At 43.6% G+C, this 23,555-nt stretch overlaps 2 protein-coding genes across 3 annotated transcripts in view; one reads left to right on the top strand and one right to left on the bottom strand.

The window, feature by feature from the left end:
* The window catches only part of LOC123605856 (protein shisa-9-like), a 153,980-nt gene that overhangs the window by 125,043 nt on the left and 5,382 nt on the right, over window positions 1–23,555 (top strand). The window lies entirely within an intron of this gene.
* LOC123605855 (transport and Golgi organization protein 1 homolog) lies at window positions 2,409–22,212 on the bottom strand. 2 transcript variants are annotated; one of them, XM_045493516.1, is made up of 18 exons: window positions 21,723–22,210; window positions 18,656–18,787; window positions 15,008–15,029; window positions 13,974–14,062; window positions 13,657–13,719; window positions 12,870–12,942; window positions 12,567–12,705; window positions 10,710–10,811; window positions 9,969–10,029; window positions 9,828–9,863; window positions 9,679–9,746; window positions 9,462–9,556; window positions 8,377–8,453; window positions 6,784–6,925; window positions 5,827–5,903; window positions 4,151–4,289; window positions 3,077–3,179; window positions 2,409–2,582 (listed from the first exon to the last, which is right to left on the bottom strand). In XM_045493516.1, exons 1-18 carry the CDS (start codon window positions 21,786–21,788, stop codon window positions 2,540–2,542), a joined length of 1,527 nt encoding a protein of 508 aa, XP_045349472.1. In that variant the 5' UTR covers window positions 21,789–22,210; the 3' UTR covers window positions 2,409–2,539. The 2 variants fall into 2 exon arrangements, with proteins under 2 accessions (XP_045349472.1, XP_045349473.1); XM_045493517.1 differs by lacking the exon at window positions 3,077–3,179 and having other exon boundaries at window positions 21,723–22,212.

Genomic DNA, 23,555 nt, shown 5'->3' with positions numbered 1-23,555 from the left:
CGGGACTCAGCCCCACCACCTAGGAGACTCCAAGGGGCTGCGAAGTCTCCAGGGTCTCCCCCAGGCCCCGGGGCGGAACCTGCTGGAAACGCAGCTCTGGCTCTTTGCCCACACTCAGAGGCACTGGGTCCTCAGAAGCAAGGAAGCCTTAACAGCCCGGGGGCGCCCTGCATCAGAAAAGCCTAGTGGGCGCCTTCTCAGGCCACCACTGCCCACGCAGAGGCCCGGCCCCTCCCTGGGCGTGGTGCGTGCGCGCCCTCTGCCGGCCGCCGTGGGAATTCCTGCAATGCTCAGGGCCATGGCTGCTCAGCTGGAAGTACTGAGAGTGCAGCTGGTCCAGTGAAGCCTGTTCTCCTGATCAGGAAGGGTCTTAGCGAAGCGCTTTCTTGGGACACAAAGAAACCTTTTCCTTCTCCTTTTTACTGAGTGCTGAACGAAACCGAATTTATTGACGTAGTGATATCATGTGTAATGCTTTAAGCAGCATTCGCAGAAATACAGACTGCAAATTGACACCTGCTGATCTACAGGTCATGGTGTTTAGCACCAAAATACTTGGGTTAAATAAAAAAGTTGACACCTCTGAGAAAGAGATACAGGCTTCCAGCTACGGAATGAATAACTCATTGGGATCCAACGTACAGCCCATAGAATAGCGTCAATCCTGTAAGAAAGCGTTGCATGCTTTCGCAATATAGCTACCCTTGTATAGGTACCTGGAGAGCGTAATGTATACACACGGAATCACCATGATATATGCCTGAAACTAATACAACATGGTGAGTCTCCTATATTTCATTAAAAATGACAATATTTTTAATTTCTCCTTCACCATTAAAAATTATTTCTAATTGAGAACATATGAAATTCCATTTATACCACATTCTCTAAAGTCAACATCTTGATGTTGAGAGCTTATTTTTCAAGTTGTCAATAATGTCTTTGAGGACACAAATGGGACAAGGTCAGAATGCGCATCTAGAGGGAGCTACACATCTGGTATAAATTTCCTGCCTCTATATGGGTAATTTCAATGAAAAGTGCTTTAGGGACGAAGATGGATGAAATAATTTCCATAAGACTCATAGGTAGATAATTGTGCCTTCAAATAATAATTGCCATCTCTTCATATCAGAGGAAGGCTGGGTGAAGATAAGGGTTTCTCTTTTGATGTAAGAGAAGGCTGTGGTGTTTTAAACTGCTCACCTACCATCCAGAATCCAGAGATTAGCAGCCCTCGGCCTTCTGCTCTGTGCAGCCCTGTCCAGGAAACGGCACCACATCTCCTGTGTCCCCCTCTCCCCTGTCATGTTTTAGCTCAGGCCCTGATCACAGTGGATGAGAATCCTGTTTAGAGAAGCTGCTCATGCTGACCTTTACTGGAGCACTGCTGTTCCCAGCCACCGCAGGGAAGCATGTGGACAGCCAGATTTTGAGCCCTTGGTGGCCCAGCCATGACCCCAACATGGATGGAAGGCTGGTTGCCTCCATAACCTGGGAGGAAGGAGGGCCCAGCAGGAGTCAGGGGTTCTGGGGCAGAACGCATGGGCTTTGAGGACCTGGAAAGAGTCAGATGCTTACACCCAACTCCTCTTTGGTGGTGAGGAAGGAATGGGTATCATGTCATTGACATCTGCCCTGCCAGTCCCTCAAAAAGGAAACAGTGGGGGGTGGGGCGATTTGGTGGCTCAGTCACTTAAGTGTCCAACTTTGGCTCAGGTCATGATCTCAGGATTTGTGAGTTTGAGCCCCGCGTCGGGCTCTGTGCTGACAGCTCAGAGCCTGGAGCCTGCTTTGGATTCTGTGTCTCCCTCTCTCTCTGCCCCTCTCTCAATTGTGCTCTGTCTCTCTCTCACTCAAAACTAAACATTGCATCAAAATAAAAGATAAAAACAAAACACTGAGAGGAATATGGGCCATTATAAGACTCACACCCACAACTGCTACCATGAGCCTACCTCAGCTCCCACGTGGATTGGTGCTACCGTGAGGGAGCTGGTACGTGGGGAAATCCACAACGTGTGGATTCATGCAGGGTTTCCTCGCTGTTCTACCCGAGACACTGCTGACCCCTCGTCCATGTCTTGCAATCACGAATCAGCCATGTCCTGGGGGCTGATAGCTGCCCTGCTGATCACCACACACCACGGTGAGTAGGAAGTGCCACGTGCTTGCGAGGATCTATTGACGAGTGAACACAACTGTCACCAGATCTGGAGGAAGGTTGTGGTCACCACCCCAGAAGGAACCAGCGGGACATGTGCAGTCAATACAATTCAAACAGTCACTTATCTTCTGCCCCTATTACTGTAGATTCTACCTGTTTGTGACCGTGTATACAGGGGTCACACTGTGGACATCAACACAGAATGACCGTAGGTCCTCCTGGAAGCAGATAATGACAGAGATACAGAACTGTGATGGGTTTATTAAGGGAAACGAGGAAAAACAAAATAGAGGGGACAGGAATGGTCAGGGAAAGAATTCAGTCAAATACGCATGTCAGACAACTTTTCTCAATATATCACATCACCACAGCCTATTGGTCACAGTTCAGGGTCCTCTTCAAACTTCCCATTCTCCTGTAAGGCAAAGAGATTTTGGGTTATTGCAATGAGATCTTGTGTTCTTCTCTATGTATTTTGTCTTCAACAATATATCTGTGGCCTTGGATGAACACTTAATTGTGTGGCTGCATCTGTGTGTCTACCTCTAAGGGATTATGACGGTCTTCAAATCTTAGATATAGACCCCTGAATGTACACAGTATCACAGTTATCTTTTTCTTTTTCGTAAAGTAGGACCTGAATTTCAAAAGAAAAAACACAGGGGTCTTTGCCGTATTTTTTGAAACAGGGACTGCCAACCTCTCAGCCTCAGGCATTACACTCTTAGTTTCATGAAATTGAATGAACATCTGTTGAGGACCTTCTGTGTGGAGATACATTCATTTCCACCCTGAGAAGGGTGAGTGTCCACTCATCCCATACATTTTACAGATTCCTTAAGTGCTTCTCACCTCTTCATCGTACTGACCTCAGAAACCAACATTGTCCCTGTTTCTCAGATTACAAACCTGAGGCTCTGAGATGACCGCCGAGAGCTGGTGTTAGAGCTGACACAGCAGGAACACAGGCAAAACCTCAGGAGATTGCGAGGGAACTTTCGGAGACGCAAACCTGCAGGCAGGGTGGTGAGAGCAGACGCAGGGGTGTGGTGACCAGAGTTCAGCAGGGGCGGCTTCTCCTCACCCCTGAGTTCCCCACCAAGAGTCTGACTCAGGCTGAAGGCCAAGGAAGCGGCACAGCTGATCTACAACGTGCCTTCACATTTAGCCTCACTGAGACACACAAACTTAGGCAGACAAGCGTTTCCTAAGTTTCATTTCCCAAATCTTCCAGAACATTCTTTCACATGTGTCCAGACCCTTCAGAAGACCAAGGGAAACAACAAACGTTATTTAGATTATCAACTAGGTGCACTGTGGTAACGTTGACATTTCAGAGATGATGACTGCATTCTACATTGTGGTTGAACCCATGGAGCAGTCCTTTGCAGACTTCACACTGTCCTCATGCTCCCTTCCCAGTGTGTGGGCCCTGCCAGAAATGGCCTCCAAGTCCATCCAACTGACCCCAACGCCCTCCCCTCTGCACCTCCTCAAACTCTGCTTACTGTGCTCAACTTCCCTTCTATTCCTGCGTGATTCAAGTTTACCCCATTTTTGCACTGGATCCTTCAATGGTACTTCCACTCTGGTGACCACAAGGTCTGTGTCATATAATGCATGTGCCCCCTTTCAGACGGGACACCTGAGGCACCTACACTTAGGGGTGCATCTCATCCTTCACGGAGCTCAAAACAGTGTGTCTGTCAGACAGGCACCAGTGCTCCTGATACGTCTGCCTTTGTGTAAAAATCCTCTTTCTTTTTGACAAGAGACACCTACAGCTGACCTCATTACAGGGAAATGACACAGCCCATTATAAACTATGTCCTGAGAAACTTGAGATATGTGACACTGTCCTCAGGCAGGTTTGCAGTTGAATTGCCAAGCCCTCACAAGCATCCCTCCATCATTCCCACCAAGTCTTTCACCAAGAAGACGAATACGCTTTATCAGTCACTCATCCAGTTCAGGTCATCTTACCAAATTTAGTACGTGGAGGAGCTGGTGGAGGAGGCGGAGGTGGCCCACAGCCCGTGACTGGTGGTGAAGGGTGGTCCGTGGGGGACAGCCTGCAAGGTGATCCTGGGGAAGGACCAGGCCCTCTTGCATACATAATGGCCTGCCGAACAGAAATGAAAGCTATGTTCATAGGACAGAGCAAAGCACCAACACCAGCAAAAAGTGGCAACCCAAAGAAGCAGGGCTCGTCTCCTGCCAGCTTCCCCACCACCAGGTTCCAAGAGGGCAGCATCAGCGCCAAAATCTCTACCCATACTTTGGGTTCCACTTATAGCTTTGGGGGTGGGGAACGGATGCCATGGGGACAACCCAGTGTTCCCACATGTGTGCAAATGTAGAACAGCAAGCTCTTGTCCTAGAGGATTTATGGAATGAGTACCAAATTAATAAAATAGCATATTCCTGATAGGAAGGCATTTAAGTCCAGAATCACTTTCCACCCCGCATCCGCCTCCACCACAGAGGCTGCTTGTTTGTATGTGAAGAACTACAGATTGAGAAGGAATGACAATCCCAGGCTCCACACATGGAATCATAGCCCTCGTGGCTCAAAGCTCTGCCTCTAAGCCCCCGCCTGTGCCCGATCTGCTTCTCTCCCGACAATGAGGTTTTCTCCTCTCTGCAAGTGCTATCCATGGGCACAGAGACATGTTGGGGGATGGGGATCCTGAGGTCATGCAGAGAACCTCGAAAAGCATGTTCTTAGAGAAACATGTTACCTATACATGTTAGGTAGGCTTAGCTAATTTATTTTCATTCAGTGGTACTTCTCAGTTAAATACAGTACAACTCGCAGGGTACTTTTGTTCTCTGAAAAGATGAGCTGAAATTCTAAATAACAGAATTAACACAAATACACTTTCGTTTCTGCTGTACATCTCCATGTTTCACCTGTAACAGTGACACAGGACACAAGAGAACGTGCTCATGTGAACACAAAGGACACAGCAGAGAATTACAATGCAGGCAATTACGGATTCTCTCTCTTCACCACGCATGTAGCAATGTGTGTTTTCTAGGACAAATATGTCACCTCTCGTAGTTCAGAATATGTATACCCAGGGCACACCAGAAGGGATTCCAGACAACACGTTTACAAAAAAAAAAAAAAAAAAAAAGGCTGAATGTTGACGGGTATTAAATTTAATTTGTCTAAGACCACTCTAAATGACACATACAAAAATATAAGTTGTAGTGAAGGCAGTTTGCATTTTCAAAACATAAGGATACTGCCGATTTTCTAAACACATTAATCCCCTAGACAGAAACAGAACAGGAAGAAACAGCAAGAGCAATGATTCCACACTGAGGAGGTCCACAAAAATTAAGTCATGCCAAAAGACTTCCAAGTGGAGTGTGGTCTCTTCCGCCCTGGGTTATTTCCAGGTATATACCAGAAAAGCCCTTGGGTGCTCAGCCCTAGGCACGATAGGTTCTAAACTTTCCACAAGCAGTGGACAGGCAGAAAGTAGAGAACCCGACAGACACTTGAGTAAAGGTTGTGCATTTGGAAAATGAGAAAAAGAAGAGACATATCATACAACACACAAACCAGACACAAAGCCAGGAGAGAGCGCTGAACAGAAAAAGGAGGGTTTTGCCAAAGAGTTACAACTGAAAATGCCCACAGCATTTACCTTGTCCTCTGTGATCCTTTTGGTAGAGTCAGTGTTGTTGTTACTCACAGGAGCAACATGTGGATCTGCAAAAGGCCCTAGAAGGGATGGAGGTTTATTCTGATTTGAGTAGATTGTGCAGAGATTTAAAAAAAAAAAAAAAAAAAACAACCACAAAAACAAACAAAAAAACCCGCAAAAAACAAAAAGCACTCTCCTCATTCCTCAAGCAACTTAAACTCTCTGGCCCAGTCAGATCCCAAATCACATGCACAGGGTATCCCTCATGCTTCACGTGATCCCAAGGTAAAGGGAGAGCCATTCTTTAAACTCTGATGAAGACCCATAAAAGCCCCGGTTCAGGTGTTTTCGTAACTCCTCAAACAACTGTGGATGACTGGGGGCTCAACTGGATGGATATACGTGAGGCTGCGCCTCACGCCTCCCACCGCCCAGCACATGGACTGTGTATGGCACACATCTGCTGAAGCGCTATGCCTGCTTTTCTGCATACAGCCCCATTCCATCTCCACAAGAGACACCTGTACCAACACAAGGTGGGGGAAATGACACAAGGATGATAAGTCAATCATGAGAAACTCAAGGAATGTGGTGATGATGGCAGGCATTTTCCCTGCGTTGCAATGGTCTGTGGTACCACCTCTGCACCTTGTACAAGACTCAACAACGGGGCGCCTGGGTGGCTCAGTCGGGTAAGCATCCGACTCCGGCTCAGGTCATGATCTCACAGTGCGTGAGCTCCAGCCCCATGCCGGGCTCTTTGTTGACAGCTCAGAGCCTGGAACCTGCTTCAGATTCTGTGTCTCCCTCTCTCTGACCCTCCCCCATTCATGCTCTGTCTCTGTCTGTCTCAAAAATAAATCAACGTTAACAAATTTCTTTAAAAAAGACTCAACAGCAACAAAAATTAGATGAAGGTTCTTAGCAAGCCAACTCATACTGCCCAGATCATCTTACCAAGTGGTGCAGGTGGAGGGGTTCGGGATGGTCCCGAACCTGGTGCAGGAGGTGGATGTGCCCAGATCAAAGGGTGGCCTCTATAGTAGGGTGGGCAGAATCTTCCAGTTGATGGAGGAGGTCGCCACGGATCCACACTGCCCTGTAGAACAGAAGTGACAGCTATGTGCAGATGCCACACAAGAGAACCAATCCGCAAAGCAGCTGAAACCCACAGAAGTACGGGTCAGCACCTGCCCCCTTCTCTGCCACCAGGATCCAAGAGAGTAGCATCAGTACCTGAAAACTCTGTCCCTGCCACTGGGTACCACCTACAGCTTAGGCAACTAAACGCAGGCAGTTAAAACTGTCACCACATGTCCCTGCCCAGGTCTGAGAATTTAGAACAAAATGATCCCATCTTACAGGATTAAATAAGTAATTCCAAACTAATGAAACAGCATATTCCAGACAGGAAGACATCCATGTCCAGGATCACCTTGCATCCCTCCACTACAGTGACGGCAAAAGCTCTGTTTTTGGCTTATTCCGAACTCAAAAACATTATTGCAAATACACAGCTCATTCTCTGCACATGAAATCACAGCTACTCTTGGGGACAAGTTCTGCCTGCCGGCCCCACACTTGGCCCCCTCTGCTTCCCTCGCTGAGAAAGAGGTCTTCCTACTTTCTGCAAGTGCTGTCAAAGGCCAAGAAACCACTCGGGAGTTGGGGATGCCTGGAGTCCTGTAGGGGACCTGAGGAAATGTTTGCTGTGAGGAACATGTTACACATCAATGAGTACTAGGCCCCCAAGTGTTTACCTGAATTCATAAGGAATTCTGATTTTGTGTACACTACAAGACACAGAGTAATACATCCTATGGGAAAAAAGAGGCAGACACTCATGGAACAGATTTAATGCAAATGTGTTTTGACTTTGGTATACATTTCCAGGGATGTGTCATGAGCGATGGTATCAGCTCTAACGCTGACTGGAGACACAAGAGAACCTGCTCATATGAATAAAACTGAAGGACCTTGTGTTCAGAATACTTTTACCTAAGATACTGCTTGAAAGGATTCCAAACAGGTCATTTACCCATGAAGACGTGAAGGTGGTGAGTTATGACAATGACTTTGTCTAAAACCATCATAAATTGTACAAGGCACACAATATAAAGATGGAGGGGAGTCTTTTCACGTTTACAATTAACAGACAGTCTTCACACATGAATAGTGTGACCAGAAAGAGGAAAATAACAACAACACTGATCCCACAGAGAGGTAGTGTGTTAGGAGTCAACAAGCTTAGAGACTTTGCTATAGAGTGCAGTGTATCTTCCTGTTGTTGTTATTTTGAACACAAGGGAGAAGCCATAAGGTGCTCAACCTGTAAGTTCCTTTGGCTACTAAACTGACCAGAAAAAAGATGACAGGCTCAAAAGACAGAAGCCTGTAGACTCTTGGGTTAAGGCTGTGCATTTGGAAAATGAGAAAAACAAGCAGACATATCACACAACACACAAAATAGGGATAAGGCCGCAGAGCATGCTGTTCCGCAAATGAGGGTTTCCTGACAGACTTACAACTGAAAATGGCCCCAGCATTTACCCTGTCCTTTTCGGCATTGTTGGCAGACTGCTTGTAGTTGTGACTCATGGGAGTGACATCAGCTTCGGCTAAAGGCTCTGAAAGGGATAGAGGTTTACTCTGATTTTAGTAGACTGTGCAGAATTCACACAAACACCACATTTTGTGACGTGTTAAACTCTTGCCCACACTCAGGACCAGGAGGAGAGGCAGAGAGGAACCCACAAGCCTCAGGTGACCCCAGTGATAAGGGGGAGATCCATCCCATCATATCTTAATGAAGAAACCATAGGGTCCTGGCTCATGTTCTTCATAATTAGTCAAATAACTTTCAACAGGGCAGCTCAAAGAGGAATCAGGAAGTCGTCACCAAAACAGCCATTTCTCAATACACATGAGGGGTAATAACTCAGCATCTCATTTCAGATAAAAATTAAAATGAGAGCGTCAGTTGGTGGATAACATCAAAAAACCCTCCACAGAAGAGCATGGGTGTGTTTCTTCTGACTCCAGGCAAATTGTTCAGTCTTTCAGCTTATCTATAAGCTGCCTTCCACATGGGAGCCGGTATTATGTAACTATTTCTGAATGGAACTGAACTTGACTGATATTATATTAAGGAGCAAAGGAAAACTATGGGTATTTAGCCGTGAAGCCGCAGCGTTGCACTGATAACATCAGAGGACGAAGCTATTTGGAGCTTGGATTCAGGAACGTAGGTCTACAGTTCACAACAATAAAAATCAAGGAACATTAAAAATAGTCAATAAATGACCTTCTCCTCAAATAAACTAAAGTCTTCACATTGAGTCCAGGTGGGAAGAAGGATGAGGCCCCTGTCCTGTCATCCTTTCCAAGCTCTTCAGACAGGGGGATGCTAGAGGAGGTGGGAGGGTCACAGTCAGAGGAGGGGCATGAGCTCCACCAGTCACAGGGACAAGTGCCTCACTGCTTGTAGTACCAGAGGAGAACACCCTTCTGTCACCCCTTCAGACCACCTGCTGTCCTTAGTGTTTGCGGTTCTGTCCAGGACACACGATGATCACCCACAGGGAAAGGCTTTGCCGCAGAAATTAGGCTGCTGCACATCACCACGTGCCCCTTACCTCTCCTCGCAGGGTTCTGCATCTCCGGACTTCCAGGCATTGGTCTCTGCCTCCTGTATCCCTCAAGCAGCCTCTTTCCTTCCATCACATTCAGTCTTGGATACAGAAAGAATGGACTTCTATAAGAGTTGCAACACCACGTCCTCTGACTAGACACTAAACAGCACAGCTGTCATCCCTCAAAACACCCATAAAAACTCATGTCACGCTCCCACACCTGTGTTTCAAGCGGGCGACCTCTCGGCTCTGCTCCGCCATTTTCCTCTCCCAGATCCGAGACTTGACCTAGAGGAGAAAAACATATCCACCTTCAGTCGTGCCAGACTGTGCACCAAAGAGAGAGAGGGGGAAAAATAAAACACTTACCCAGTTGTCCTCAGCATTACGCTCATAAACTGCGACCTGAAAAAGCAACAATGAGAAGTGCGTGTTTAGGAATTCCAAGGGCCACTACACTCAACCACATGAGGTACTAAGGGTTCACTCTGTCAGCAGAACTCACGTTACCTGGTGTGTGAAGGTGAGTTCTGCCTTCTGCAGCTTTTCTCGTGTTTGTTCAATTTTCTGCCTGTGAGATACAATTGTTTTCGTCAAATAAGGCCTAATATTAGGTAGGATTACAAATAATCTGCTCATGTTCCCGTCATCCTCATATCTTCCCCCAATACAATTTATCCTTTCACATGAAATATTTTTCACACAAATATAAATGTACAGAACCATGCTATTGTTCCATCCTCTCCTTGCTCCTTATTCCATGCCCGTAGGGTTCAGAGGTCATAGAATCCTTTTCCATTTGCGATCTTGCCCTAATTCATCATGTGACAAGTGACTTTCATCATAAAGCCAACATAAAGTTCTATTCTCCTTTAACTTGTGTACTCACCAGGTTTCCTAGGGTTGCAAAGACCAGGACCATCAGATGGTACTACCTTGTTGATGGATATGATTTCATCCTATGACACACTGCTTTCCTATAGATTATGACAACTGACACCACCCCTCAGGAACGTTGGCATGGATGAAGTTTCTACCTGGGCAGGTCAATGCTGGAGACCCAGAAATGTTTAGTAGCTTGTTTTATTCTTTTAATACTTATCTTTTCCTATCTGTTAATTCTCTACGGATATGTCCTCTGAATTTGTGTTTGTATTACTATATTCATGGAGTCTACCCACTGTACAAAGGTTAGAACGAAGAAACGAACGGGGGTTTCATGAGCTGCTGCTAATTAGTATCTGAACTCACTTGCACTTGTGTATGTCCCTTGTAGCTATTTTCAGATTTTCCTCTGCAGTTGCCATCTGATTCTTCATTGCCACTAGTTCACAGTTTGTCATATCCAGATTCCTAAATGGGAAAGATCTATACATAGTCCAGTAGCCAAGGTCCAGAAATTCTGCCTTTTTCCTTCTCAGCTCTCTTAAAGCCTAGATTCAAATATCCCTATCCCCTCCCCCAAAGATGCACAGACTGACAACACAGTCAGAGAAATGAAGACCCCATTTAATGTTAAAGAAAATTCAACCTCCGTCTGCTGCCAAGTCGCCTGCAATCAGAGCCGCCCTTCTAGTTCTCTGCTTCTACTCCTTCATCGTCAAGTCATCAAATAACATTGCACCTTGTGCCTTCCCAGAGTTGGTCTTTTGTTTGAGATGGAGAAGGCCTATTTCAGGTCAGTGTGAAAACCTGTGTCTGACCAACCGTACCCATTAGGATGAGGCAGGGGATCATCATTGCCTTACACCTCCATGGGGCAGTGCACTGAATCTCAGTCCAGAAGTTGTACCCTGACACAGACACTGAGTATGAAAGACAGCCTTCCAGGATATGGCTTCACCAGCATTGCAAATCACTCCCATACACGACTAAGGTTCAGGAGTGCAACCCCTGCCCCCTCTTTCAAAGATCCTGGTGGAGGGAAAGGCCAATCTTAGAGTGGCAATATATGCTGAAATATAACATTATGTGCACTGTCCCACAGTCAGGCTGTTATCTTCAGGAAACAGATTTCAGATGGAAAACTATCAACTTCATGGAGTCAGTCTACTTTAACAAGACTCAGTTCATTGACAGTGAAGGCAGCAAAGGGAAATGCTTAGAAAGGCTGGTTTGCTGTGTTGCCCTCGGACTATTTTGTTCATTGTGTTGCTTTAAAGGGTTTCAACTTGGCACTGGATGTACTCAAGAATCACATGCAAAACTGAAAGACTGTTAGTAGTGGACACAAAAGCACTAGACAGAGAAAGGTACATGCATTTCCCTCTGGTCTCACAGGTAGTCCTTCAGCAAATGCTTTCTGGGGTGGCTGTAATGCAGAGGCTCTGTTGTAAGGGGGTGAAGATAGAAAGGTGGTCAGGGTGCTCTACCTGCTCCCACAAAGAGCTTACAAATTAACAAAAACAACATGCCAGTGAGACAGAGCAGGCTCTACCCCGGGTGTGGAAAGGACTAACAGAAGCTGAGTCTCCAGGGAAGACAAGGAAACATTTCCTTTTCAATGTGAATGAGGGGCTCTAAAGGCCCTCCTCCTGAGAACAAAAGGAAATACTGGACCAAAGAAGAAACATGCACCTGGGGCACCAAATTTCTAATGAACCCATGAAGACACACTTCATACGAGTCTCACTTGCAGACTGGATGAAGAGATGCAATACTGATGGCATCCCAACCCCACAGTCTAGAAAGAAACTCCCATGGTTTCCGCAGCAAGATAATTCAATGTTTTCCCTAAATATTTTTGACCCAAGTCTGGTGCTGAACGAAGATGACCTAATTCCCGGCTGATAAGACAATGGGATGGGATGGAAACCTATAGGACAATGTAAACGGATCCAGAGGGGATCCTGTTATCAGTGTGCTTAATGCCAGTATCTTCCCTCTTCTACCCCAAGTACATGACACAAGAATGTGTGACAAGCACTAAGGACAGAAAGGAAAATGCAGGTTATAGGAAGCAAGGTAGGAAGGGCAGGCACAATTCTCCTGAATGCATTTGGCAAAAGTACTCTGGATCCAATCCTAGAAGAAATATATTTATCTATAGCGGCCACCACATTCATTCATACAACAGTACTCGGGACCATTATCACATGAACGTCTTACTTTGCTGTAGCCATTTTTCTTTCTTCATAGAATTTATCAAGGATGTCTCCTCTCTCCTTCAGCATTTTGGCTGTTTCTTCCCTGATTGCTTTAATAGAACTCAAAGCATTATCAATGTCTTCCTGGGCCTTTTTCCGTGCTGTAAAAAAAAATGGTTATTTTGTGCATGTGCATATGACCTGAGACTTGGTTTTGGGGTGACAGGAAAAGGGCAACTAGTGTGAAGGCAAGAAGGCATTCTTTCCCTTCCCAATGCAAAGTCATTGCCACCATATGGGGATTTCTCCCCAACAGACAACGTACCTTCCAGTTCACATTTCTTGGACCTCCAGGCTCTCAGTTCTGGATCCTCCAATTGACCGTTTGCATCTTCTGACTTTAGGACAGATATGAGAAAAGACATTCAAGAAATAATGATCGCACAACAATGTGAGTGCAACAGGACTGTGCATGGCAACAAAGAAAGACCCTGGGGCATAAATACAACAAGGAGAAGGCAAAGAAGGGCTCACAAATGGCTTTCTTAGGAGAATATTCCTCTATGCACACTGAACATTGTTGAGCATTAAGTGAAGAAGGCAGTATACAATTTGCTATTGCCCTTCATCTCTCAACTATCTTGGGGGATTTTCTGCATATCTTGGAGGGCAGGTCTGAATGATGAGGTAATGACCTAGTTGTGAAAATAAAAGATACTTCCTAGTCCTTGAAATAGCAAACTCCTCATGGTGGTCCTAGTGAAATTCCAGCTGTGCAGATGGAGGTTTGTCTCCCAGAGGCCCACTCTCTACTATGGTAAACAGCAAGTGAATATGCTATGCTCACCTCACCCAATGAACAAAAAGCCTCCAAAGTCAAATTACAGTAAAAGCAGCCAACTCTTAGCACTTCCTGATTCTTGACATTCCTCTCTCTCTCTTTCTGATTGCAAGGTAACATGTGCACTTTGAAGGGTGTCATTTAAAATTTTATTGAAGTGCTCAACTTTTCTGATGTTCTCCTTCAACAGAACATGTTGAATGAGTCATAACAATTCCTTAATTTTACTTGTGTTTTTAGAACGCAATCCAGGCAAAGAAAGGATTCTTACTTTCGACTTCAGAGCTTCAGCAGAGTGAATGTTACTTTCTCTCTTAGCTTCTTGAAGATGTATCTTTAATTCATTGATGTATATACAAAACATATGAAAAAGGAATCAGAATTCAAAAATAGCATCGTGGTAGATAAGCCTATGTCTGATGTGTGACTCCTTTCACAAATAAAAAGGTAGTTTTTTATTACATTTGTGAAGCTTGCCTTGAATTGGAAGTAGTTACAGAACACATGAAATAGGTCAGTAGGATGAACTACAAGAGGTAAAACTAATCAAAATGAAGTCACAAGAAATATTTGAAAGGGCAATGCTACCTTCTGTTCCCACATGGATATTGCTTCAGCCAGCTCTGTGCTTTCTTTCTCCAACGTGTTGATCTTTGCAGTTTTTTGCTGTAAATTAACTAAAAGGAGATAAAACAATTTTTAAGGTTGTTACCAAACCAGTGACATCGAATAATCCCACTGTATTAGCAGCACAGACACATGCTCTGACACATGGGTGTAACTAACTTTTTAGCTTTCTCATTGTGCCTGAAGAAAGCAAGTTTCAGCAGCATTTTAAACCCAAGAAACCTCATTTCACTGACATTCCTATACGTGTAAGCTCTAGAACACTGACTCCTCTAACAGACACAAAGTGCAAACTCCTCTTATATTGGCCCAACGTGAGAGCTCTCATGCCCCGAGATCACTCTTCTCATCACCACCACCGCTGCATTTACAGTGATGAACACCAACCAGTCTTTGAGGGCTTGTTAAGTGGCAGGTAGCCACCTTGCCTCTCAACAGACAGCACCACAGAATCACCACAGTCCATGGGGTCCGTGCAGAATAGATTGCCCCCCATTTGCATCAAGTTTACTTTTTCCCCTGGCCTGAATGGCTCCCTCCACCTCAGACTCAAAACCTTGGTTTAACCCTCTCCTGTGACACACACCCTGCCTGGCAATACCTGGCTTCTTCTCTAAGCTTAGGCTTCTTGACAGACTCAAAGAGGGTTTTCTCATCTTCACATTTCACCAAAAGCCAGGTCCTGGCAAAGTACTCACTCCACACCTCAGGCTCATATCATCACTTCTTTCCTAATCATTTCTATGCAAAATTACACTCATTCTGTTCTCCTTCCTCCTGTGATGTTTTCCTCCCCTGGTCTCTTGTCTTAAGAGAGGCAAATCCCTCCACATTGTCACTTAGCCTCTAACAGGGAAGAGAAAGATTTTCAAGAGTTAACAAGTCAATGAGACATCAGAAGTCACCATATTTATCCCTAGTTAAAAAATTAAAACCCACACCAAACACGAGTAATGAAAAAAAATTACAAAGACTACTCAAACCTCAAATCTTACCTGGATATACTGGAGGCTCTGTCTGAGAGAGGAAGAAACAAAATTGAGTTTGAGGTCAAAACATAGTAATAGTAAAAACTTTTTCTTCCTGATGAAATACTGAAATGTCATCCAATGAAATTACAATGATCATTTTGTTCAGCATAATGAATTCATAACACTAATATAAGAAAAAAGTAGAATCTCATATTTAGTTCATGATTCTTTATAAACCATTTCTGATAAAAGCAGAAAGATTCGCAGCTTATTTTGACCAAAAGATAGATTTACATTATATTAAATATCAAAATATTCAATTCTGTCAGTGCATAATGCAGACAGTTTTAAAAATACATAAATAAAATATTTGTCTGATTTTTTTTCTCTTGTAGTCAAAACCAACATCCACACTGAAGTCCAGAACCCAGGATCATTTGAAATGCCAAAAAAAGAAAAAAAGAAAGAGAGAGAGAGAAAGGGAGAGAGGAAGAAAGAGACAGACAGAGAGAGAGAGAGAGAGAGAGAGAGAGAGAGATGGAGGGGGACGGTAGGGGGGCGAGAAGGAAAGGGAAGGGGTGGGAAGGAGGAAGCAAGCGGCAAGGAAAGAATAGGAAAACCTTTGTACGAAGACACGCTTCTCTCATTCTCTAGAAAGCTTTCTGAAATGTTACACAGGGTTGGCTGCGTTCCGAATCAATAAACAATCACAACATGTCAGGTGCTATGATTTTCCTAGATCACTAAAAGCAGAGGGTCTTCCAAAAACACATCATCAAATGAGAAAGAGAGTGGAACATGGCTAGAGAAAAAGCACAGGCACCAAAAGAAATGATGGCTAACATTTCAAAAACAAAGCAAAAAGGGCTCCCGTTGAGAAGGTATAAGAAAAGCAAGAGGAACTTAATTCCTGTAAAGGCACTGGTCTAAGGCAAGGGTTAACAGTTTCCATACTGGAGACTTCTGGAAAAGTGAACCAAAGAGAGAACAGGTATTAGGGAGTAATGGTTGTCTGGGCCAAAGTAGAAATAACAATTTAAAGCCTGACTGCACTAGGAGTTCTATTTTCTAGGAGCACTAAAAGCACGTCAACCACGGAAAAAGACATCCTGTGATTGTCTTGTGTCCACTGAAAAGTCACAACCATAAGATAATGACTGTGGGACTGAAGGATGCTTCCCCACTCCCAGCCCCTCACCCTTTGGAAAAGTGCCTTTATAAGCCTGGCATACCACCCTTTTGGGGGAGCGATATTCCTCTTTCTTGGTGGCTCCACTGTATACAACCTATCTCTTATAAACGCCACCTGCTTTGTTTCCCTTTTGATCAGTGTTCATTACTAAGACACTGAGACTGGGGAACCTGGTCTGGGTGGTCCAGTAACACCCAGACCCAAGTCATCCCCTGATGAATTATAGCTCAATAAAATCTAGGCAAGACTCTACTTTAACAAAAGGTAAAGACACATTTTCTTGACCCGTAGGACGTATATCCCTATTTGAAAGTTTTCAATGATGATGTGATGCTGAAGCGAGCCCCAACATCTTGCCAGGATATTGGAATATCATCGTGGTATCAAAGAGTGAGTCATAAAAATGTTGTTATAGGAAAGTGTATCTACGGAGGGCAAACAGGAAACCATGGATAGTCCTTTAATGTCACATGTTTTCTTTCCTAAGGAGGGGAAATGGAAACAGAGATGGCCTTACAAATACTTAATATGCATATTTTCTTTTTGAAGGGAAAGATTTCTAAATTGGCAGGAAAAGAGGAAAAACAGCCACTTATAAATAAACTCATGCTGTTCTGTTCTTGCTTAGAAGGCCTGCCCTCCAGAGAAACTATTTCTCCAAAGCCTAATGGGGTTTTTCTGAAGATAAGCAATACAGTGAAGGGAAATACTCAACTACAATGCTCTTCCTCCTTCCTGTCTCATAGGGGAGTAAACTCAGCCTAAAACCTAGCCAGGTAAAGACAAAACTTTACACTAAAGGCCTTCACCTCAGTTTTTTTAAACAAGGACGTGACCCCAAGCTTCCCAAAAAACTTAACAAGGTACCCTAAAAGGAAAAAACACATATTTTGAACACAGAATGCAAGCATTAGAATCACACTTCCTATGGCAGAGATGGTGGGATAATCAGGCTGGGAATGTAAAACTGCTCTGATTAATAGGATAATGACTCTAACGGAAGAAGTAGTCAGTATGCAAGAAGAGGTGGTGAATGTGAGCACAGAAACGATAACTCTAGGATCCAAAAGGACTTCTAGAAATCCAAAACATCATAACAGAAATAAGGAATGCCTTCGTTGGATTTATTAACACACACAACACAGCTGAGGAGAGACTCAACAAGCAGAAGGAAACTGTCAAGTAGAAACATCCAAAACAGAAACACAAAGAAAACAATTAAAAATACAACAGAGAAAATCCAAGACCAGGGTGACAATGACAAAAGGTGTAACATACACACAATGGGAATACCTACTTATACGTTTGGAGTGAAAATGACTGAGAATTTTCCAAAATTAATGATAGTCATAAACCACAGATTCAGGAAACTCAAAGAATTTCAAGCAGGATAAATACCCCCCTCCAAAAAAACCAAACCAAACCAAACCAAAAGCAAAACAAAACAAAACAAACAAAAAAACACAAGACTATCCCTAGACATATACTATTCAATCAAGAGAAAATTGAAAACAAAGAATTTTGGAAGAAGCTAAGGGGTAGTGTTGGGGGCTGGAGTTGCAGGGAGATGGAAGAAATAACACCTTACCCAAGAGGAATCAGGACATAAAATACTCAGAATTCAGAAACCATGCAATCAAGAAGAATGAAATGTTTATACTGTTAAAGAAAAGAACCCATCCACCTAGAATTCTGTGAACAATTAAATTGTCCTTCAAAACATATACAAAGTAAGGGAAATTATTGGAGATACCGAGGTCAATAATAAAGGCTTAATTCTCCAAGAAAACATAATCCTTAATGTACACGCATTAACAACAGAGTGTCAAAATACATGAGGCAAAAACTGATACAACTGCTAGGAGAAATAGACATACATTATTATAGCTGAAAGAATTCAACACCTCTATCAGTCATTGACAGATTGAGCATAAAGATATTCAAATTTAAGAACACAGTTGGACTGAACTGCATCACCAATCACCTAGATCCATGACCATCTGTAGAACACTTTCTACAATAGAAAAATACACATTCTTCTCAAGCTCATATAGAACATTCACTGACACAGACCATATTCAGGGTCATAAAATACACCTTAACTTGAAGTCAACAAAATCATAGAAAATACGTTCTCAGAACACATATGTAAGCTAGACATCAATAATAGAAAGACAACTGAAAAACTACAAAATATATGAGAGATATTCTAATAGAAGATAGAGAATAGAGATAGAATAGAGAAATTCTAAAAGAAGAGGGTCAAAGAGACATTTCACAGAATTTTAAAAATATGTCCATCTAATAGATAATGAAGGTTGGAATTACTACAATTTGTGGGATGCAATGAACACCGTGCTTAAAGGGAAATCTGAAGTACTGAATGCATACAAAAGGTCTCGTAAAAACTTTGTGCTTACCAAAAACTTCTGCTTACTTATGCTTAAAAGCCTATCTGTAAGTTATTTTAGTATACTCACAGCAAGGACAAATCTCCAGAGGTAAATAAGACATGCACAAATTGCAACAGTGGCAGTAATAACGGCAAGCTTCCACAGAGTTCCGAAGACACGAGAGCCAAGAGGGAAATGGTCAGCCAAAATATGGACAAGCTGAAATAATATTTGAGATAATGAGGAATAGCAAAGACATTTATAATATCTGTCAGAAAGAATCATTTTTATAAACCTTCAACCAGCCTCCAGGAGGTTATAAGCACACCTCTCAAATGCCTCCTCCTGAAGGAGAGGGAGGACAGAAGGCTTACAAAGGAGCAGGGGCAAACCTGTAGGAGTGATGATTGTGTTTACGATCTTACTGTGCTGATGGCTTCATTGTTCCTTACCCTTTTAGGAGACAAGAAGTAAATGACTTCTGTTGTACATTCATGAAGTACCTGGATAAAATCCTTTGGAACATTTCCAAACATACACCAACATTTACGGAAGGATGGGAGAAAGTAACAATAAAAATGTACTAGAGATTCAAATGAGACTGTTACAGTTACAGAGACAGATGTTTACAGATATGGCTATAACTGAGAGATGTGCAGCTGCTCTTATAATAATATGGGATTATTCCAGCAAAAATAAATTCTACATTATTGTTTAGTTTCTACAAACACTGAGGTTTTCTTTTTTCTAATGTTGATTTATTTTTGAAAGTAGAGAGAGCAGGGGAGGAACGAGAGAGAGGGAGACAGAGAATCCAAAGCAGGCTCCACGCTGTTAGCACACAGCCTGATGCTGGGCTCCAACTCACAAACCTGAGCCAAAATCAAGAGTCAGATGCTTAACTGACTGAACCACCCAGGCTCCCCATAAGGTTTTATGTTCAAGGTTTACTTTGAATCTGAATCACAGCCCAAATTGTCAGATTTCTGAATTAAATAAAGATTTGCATAATCAGGTGATCTTGTCTATTTTGATGAAATCTATGAGGTTTTAAGTTACTTGAACACACATCTCCAAATAGCCAATACAATTAATTCAAGTTCCTATTTCATAGTGTTGCACCTAAATCAATCAATAACAACTATGGAAATTACTTTCTAAATAACACAAAAGTCCTGGATGTGGTCACCAAAACAACAGAACACATATCATTTTACTAAAACTAGACTTACCAGTCTTTTAGGAGAAAATACACTCACAATGCAATTCATACTAATTCACATACCAAACTTCAATTTTGTACCAATAAACCTCTCTAGAAAGTAGTCTCCAAAATGCGTACCATTTGTATCTTCAGCTCTCAGAACTGAGGTCACTAAGATGCGTGCTGGTGGGCAATGTACACTGACTTTGAGTGGCCACTGTCTGCAAGAGAGCAGGGTCTGTCAGCACAATGATCAGGGGGATCAAATGCGGCAAAGACAGAGGCCATCTTGACATGAATGGTAAACATCCTAAGTCCTGGGCACTCTTGATACCTCTGCCAGCTATCCGTATGCTGATATCATTAGTTACTGTTAACTAGATTAGATCCAAGGGAGCCAGTAACACTTGGTTCCCACAGACAATGGTCATGACCAGGTGCAGGTAGGAAATGCAAGACAAGTTAGTTTGTGCAAGAATTCAGAAATGAGGGAGGGAGAGAGAGCTGAACTGATCTATGAGATGCAGCCTAGGTAGAAGGGGGAAATTGCAATAAACAGAACCAAGAAATTTCCTCCTTCGTAGACTCAAAAGAGACAGAATAGATTCTGTTGTGCCTGGAGGTATTCATGTGGGAGGATTCTGCCTCAATTTAGGTTGTTCCTGACTTGGGACGTTGCAGATCCCTCTCTAAGAATCTGGTGCATGCCAGCCTCAAGAAATCTACTTTTCTCTATGGGTGTCCCCTGTGTCTCTGTCTCAGGCTCCTGGGAGTACAGGTTTTGCTTTTTAATGATAGAATGAAACATTCACACTGGCAACCAGGTATTTCTTTATAGTTGGACAATCCTAAGGACATTTAAGACCCTTTTTGCTTTGGGTAAATCAACACTCTGTACATAGTTGGCTAAAGAAAGGACAAGAGTGCATTCACTTCCTGATCACATCACTCCTAGTGATTTTCTTATTATAAATGTCCAAGCAGGCTGAGGCCACTTCATGTACGCTGAGCTTGTCATCTACCTGGTTGGACACAGAGTCCTTGGGGGCAGCCTCTAAGACCAGAGGGAGAGGGCTGATGCACAAGTTCCCAAAAGCGAACAAACCAGGAAGCACAGAGCACAAACCACATTTCACTTTCCAACACCAACGCTTCGGACACCATGGTTCCCAGGGCTACCAAACTTCACACATATGAACAACGTGCTGATAGGAAAACTAACTACGTATAAGAGGGACTCCAAACTTACAAAGCTTGAAGAAGAATCTTGACAGGCCTTCCAGGAGCCATCTAATAGTATAAAATACTATTAATACTATTAAATGGCTCTTATTCAATAGAGTTTCTGACATTTTTAAAAACGATTTTAGGGGCGCCTGGGTGGCGCAGTCGGTTAAGCGTCCGACTTCAGCCAGGTCACGATCTCGCGGTCCGTGAGTTCGAGCCCCGAGTCGGGCTCTGGGCTGATGGCTCAGAGCCTGGAGCCTGTTTCCGATTCTGTGTCTCCCTCTCTCGCTGCCCCTCCCCCGTTCACGCTCTGTCTCTCTCTGTCCCAAAAATAAATAAACGTTGAAAAAAAAATTTTTATTAAAAAAAAATGATTTTAAGGAAGTATAATTCAAACATCATACAAGCCCCTTATTTAAGACAAAGATCTCAGTGGCTTTTAGTATCTTCCCATGTCCTCCTTTCTTGACATTATGAAGCTCAGGTTTCTATCCTGTCAACACTACTCTTTTTGGACCAAGTGGCCCAGACAGGATCCACAACTTCATGTGGACAGGAACCCCTACATGCTGGTCGAGAAACCTTGCCCTGACTTAATGGGTTTTCAAAAAGAACTGAGTTCTCATCAAGGACTCCATGAAAAAGCTGTTTTTTTTAACCACAGTCTGAAAAAGATAAATAAATAAAAAAGGAAGAAGTCACTGATGTCGGATGTGTACTCACATTTGTGTTGGGGTAACCGGGATACCCGAGTAAGAGGATCCAGAAAAATAGCTTCTGAACCTTCATATTCTGGTCCTTTCAGGGGGCGCCTGGGCACCAGAGAGGAGGTGCAGATGGGGGTGAGGAGGTGGTGGGGGTGGGAGGGGAAGGGACGGGGTGGGAAAGGGGGTGGGGTGGGGGGGCGGGGTTTAAATAGGGATGGGATTGGGGAGGGGTGTGGCAGGAGAAGAAGGGGGTCAGGGAGAGTACCCGGATCAGATCAAGTACAAGAAGGGAGGGAGGAGGGTTCAGACAAGTTAGTAGCTCAGCAGGTCAGTAAATCACTAGATGAGCAGGCCACAAGTAGCCAGTTAAGTAGACTGACAGTAGCAGGTGGAGCAGACGAAGATCTCTCTTCATCCGAGTCTTCACCTGTTTGAGCATTGCCATAGCCATTCAGACGCTTTATGTTCTCTCTCCACCAATCAGCTGCTTCGACCCTGATAGCTCACAAAGGACACCCCGTGTGACCATGGCTTTTCAAAAGCCCCTTCCATTATGTACATATCTGGGGGCATGTGTGTCCCTATGGGAGTGTGTATGTATGTCTGGGTTTTGTACGTGTATAAATTAATTATGCGTGTGAATTTGCTGCCTCTTTGGGTCTTATTGTGTGTGTGTGGGGGGGGGGTGTGTGTGTTCTCCTCGGGGTGTCACTGGCCGTGTCTGCAGTGTGGGTCTGTGTGTGAATCTGTCCATAAGCCCCATACCTGTGTTCCCAGGTGAGGCTGGGTGTGATTCTGTGCTTGTGGTGTCTGTTTATTTCTCTGTGAGTATGGGTGTCTGTGAACCTCAGAAATGAGCTGCCACAAAGGGGACTCCCCAAAGGTGACCCCCAGCAATGGGTGAATATGAGACAATCTATCTCTTCATTAGATTCTGTTGGGAAAACTGTATATCTACATGCAAAAGAATGAAAGTGAACCCTTCCTCTACATGATACACAAAAATCTACTTAAAATGGCTTAAAGACTTAAATGTAACACCTGAAACCATCATACTTCTAGGAAAAACCAAAGAGGAAAACTCCTTGACTATGCTCTAGGCAATGAGATTTTGGGATTGGCACCAAAAGCATACGAAGTAAAAGTAAAAATAAACAATTGGGCCCACATCAAACTAAAAAGCACAGGGAAGGAAAGGGAAGGAAACCATCAACAAAATGGAAAAGCTACCTACAGAATCGGAGAATACATTTGCAGACCATCTCCAAGAAAGAGTTAATATACAAAACAAATAAGGAGTTCACATGAATAGTTAACCTTAAAAATAAAACTACCAGTTATGTTACCAGGAAAAGAAAATGGCTTATTTAGGAATAGCAGAGAACTGCCACTTGGGAGAAGGAAGCTATAGCAAGTCTGGAGAACAAAGGACAGGAACACTTTTATAGAGGAAAGGGAGAAATTGGGAGGGCTATGATATAGTAAAAGTCCATTGGAGTAAACTGGGAGGTCCAAGTATAGTGGCTTTTCATTGCGTAAGTTGTGACAGTCTCTCATCAGCTGGGCCATCATCTGGAAAGAAGAAAGACCTTTCTTCCTCTTGCTGAGGTAGTATAGCAGTAGCTGAAGAGGTATCAGCTTACGAGATATGTCTCCTTCCAGTGGGTCTGCAGGAAATGACACGTGGTAGAGCTTCCCCCTTCTGGCCCCCTGACTCCATTTTCTTTAAGGTTTTATTTTCTTTCCAGTTCATTAGCATACAGTGTTGCATTCGTTTCAGGTATACAATAGAGTAATTCAACACTTCCATTTTAAATAAAGTCTCCTCTTACGATTTTCCCAAAGTCAA

The sequence above is a fragment of the Leopardus geoffroyi genome, chromosome A2 (genome assembly GCF_018350155.1).
Source record: "Leopardus geoffroyi isolate Oge1 chromosome A2, O.geoffroyi_Oge1_pat1.0, whole genome shotgun sequence".
Classification (NCBI taxonomy): Eukaryota; Metazoa; Chordata; class Mammalia; order Carnivora; family Felidae; genus Leopardus; species Leopardus geoffroyi.
Note: the sequence above shows the minus strand (reverse complement) of the source record. Positions and strands in the feature narration are given on the sequence as shown.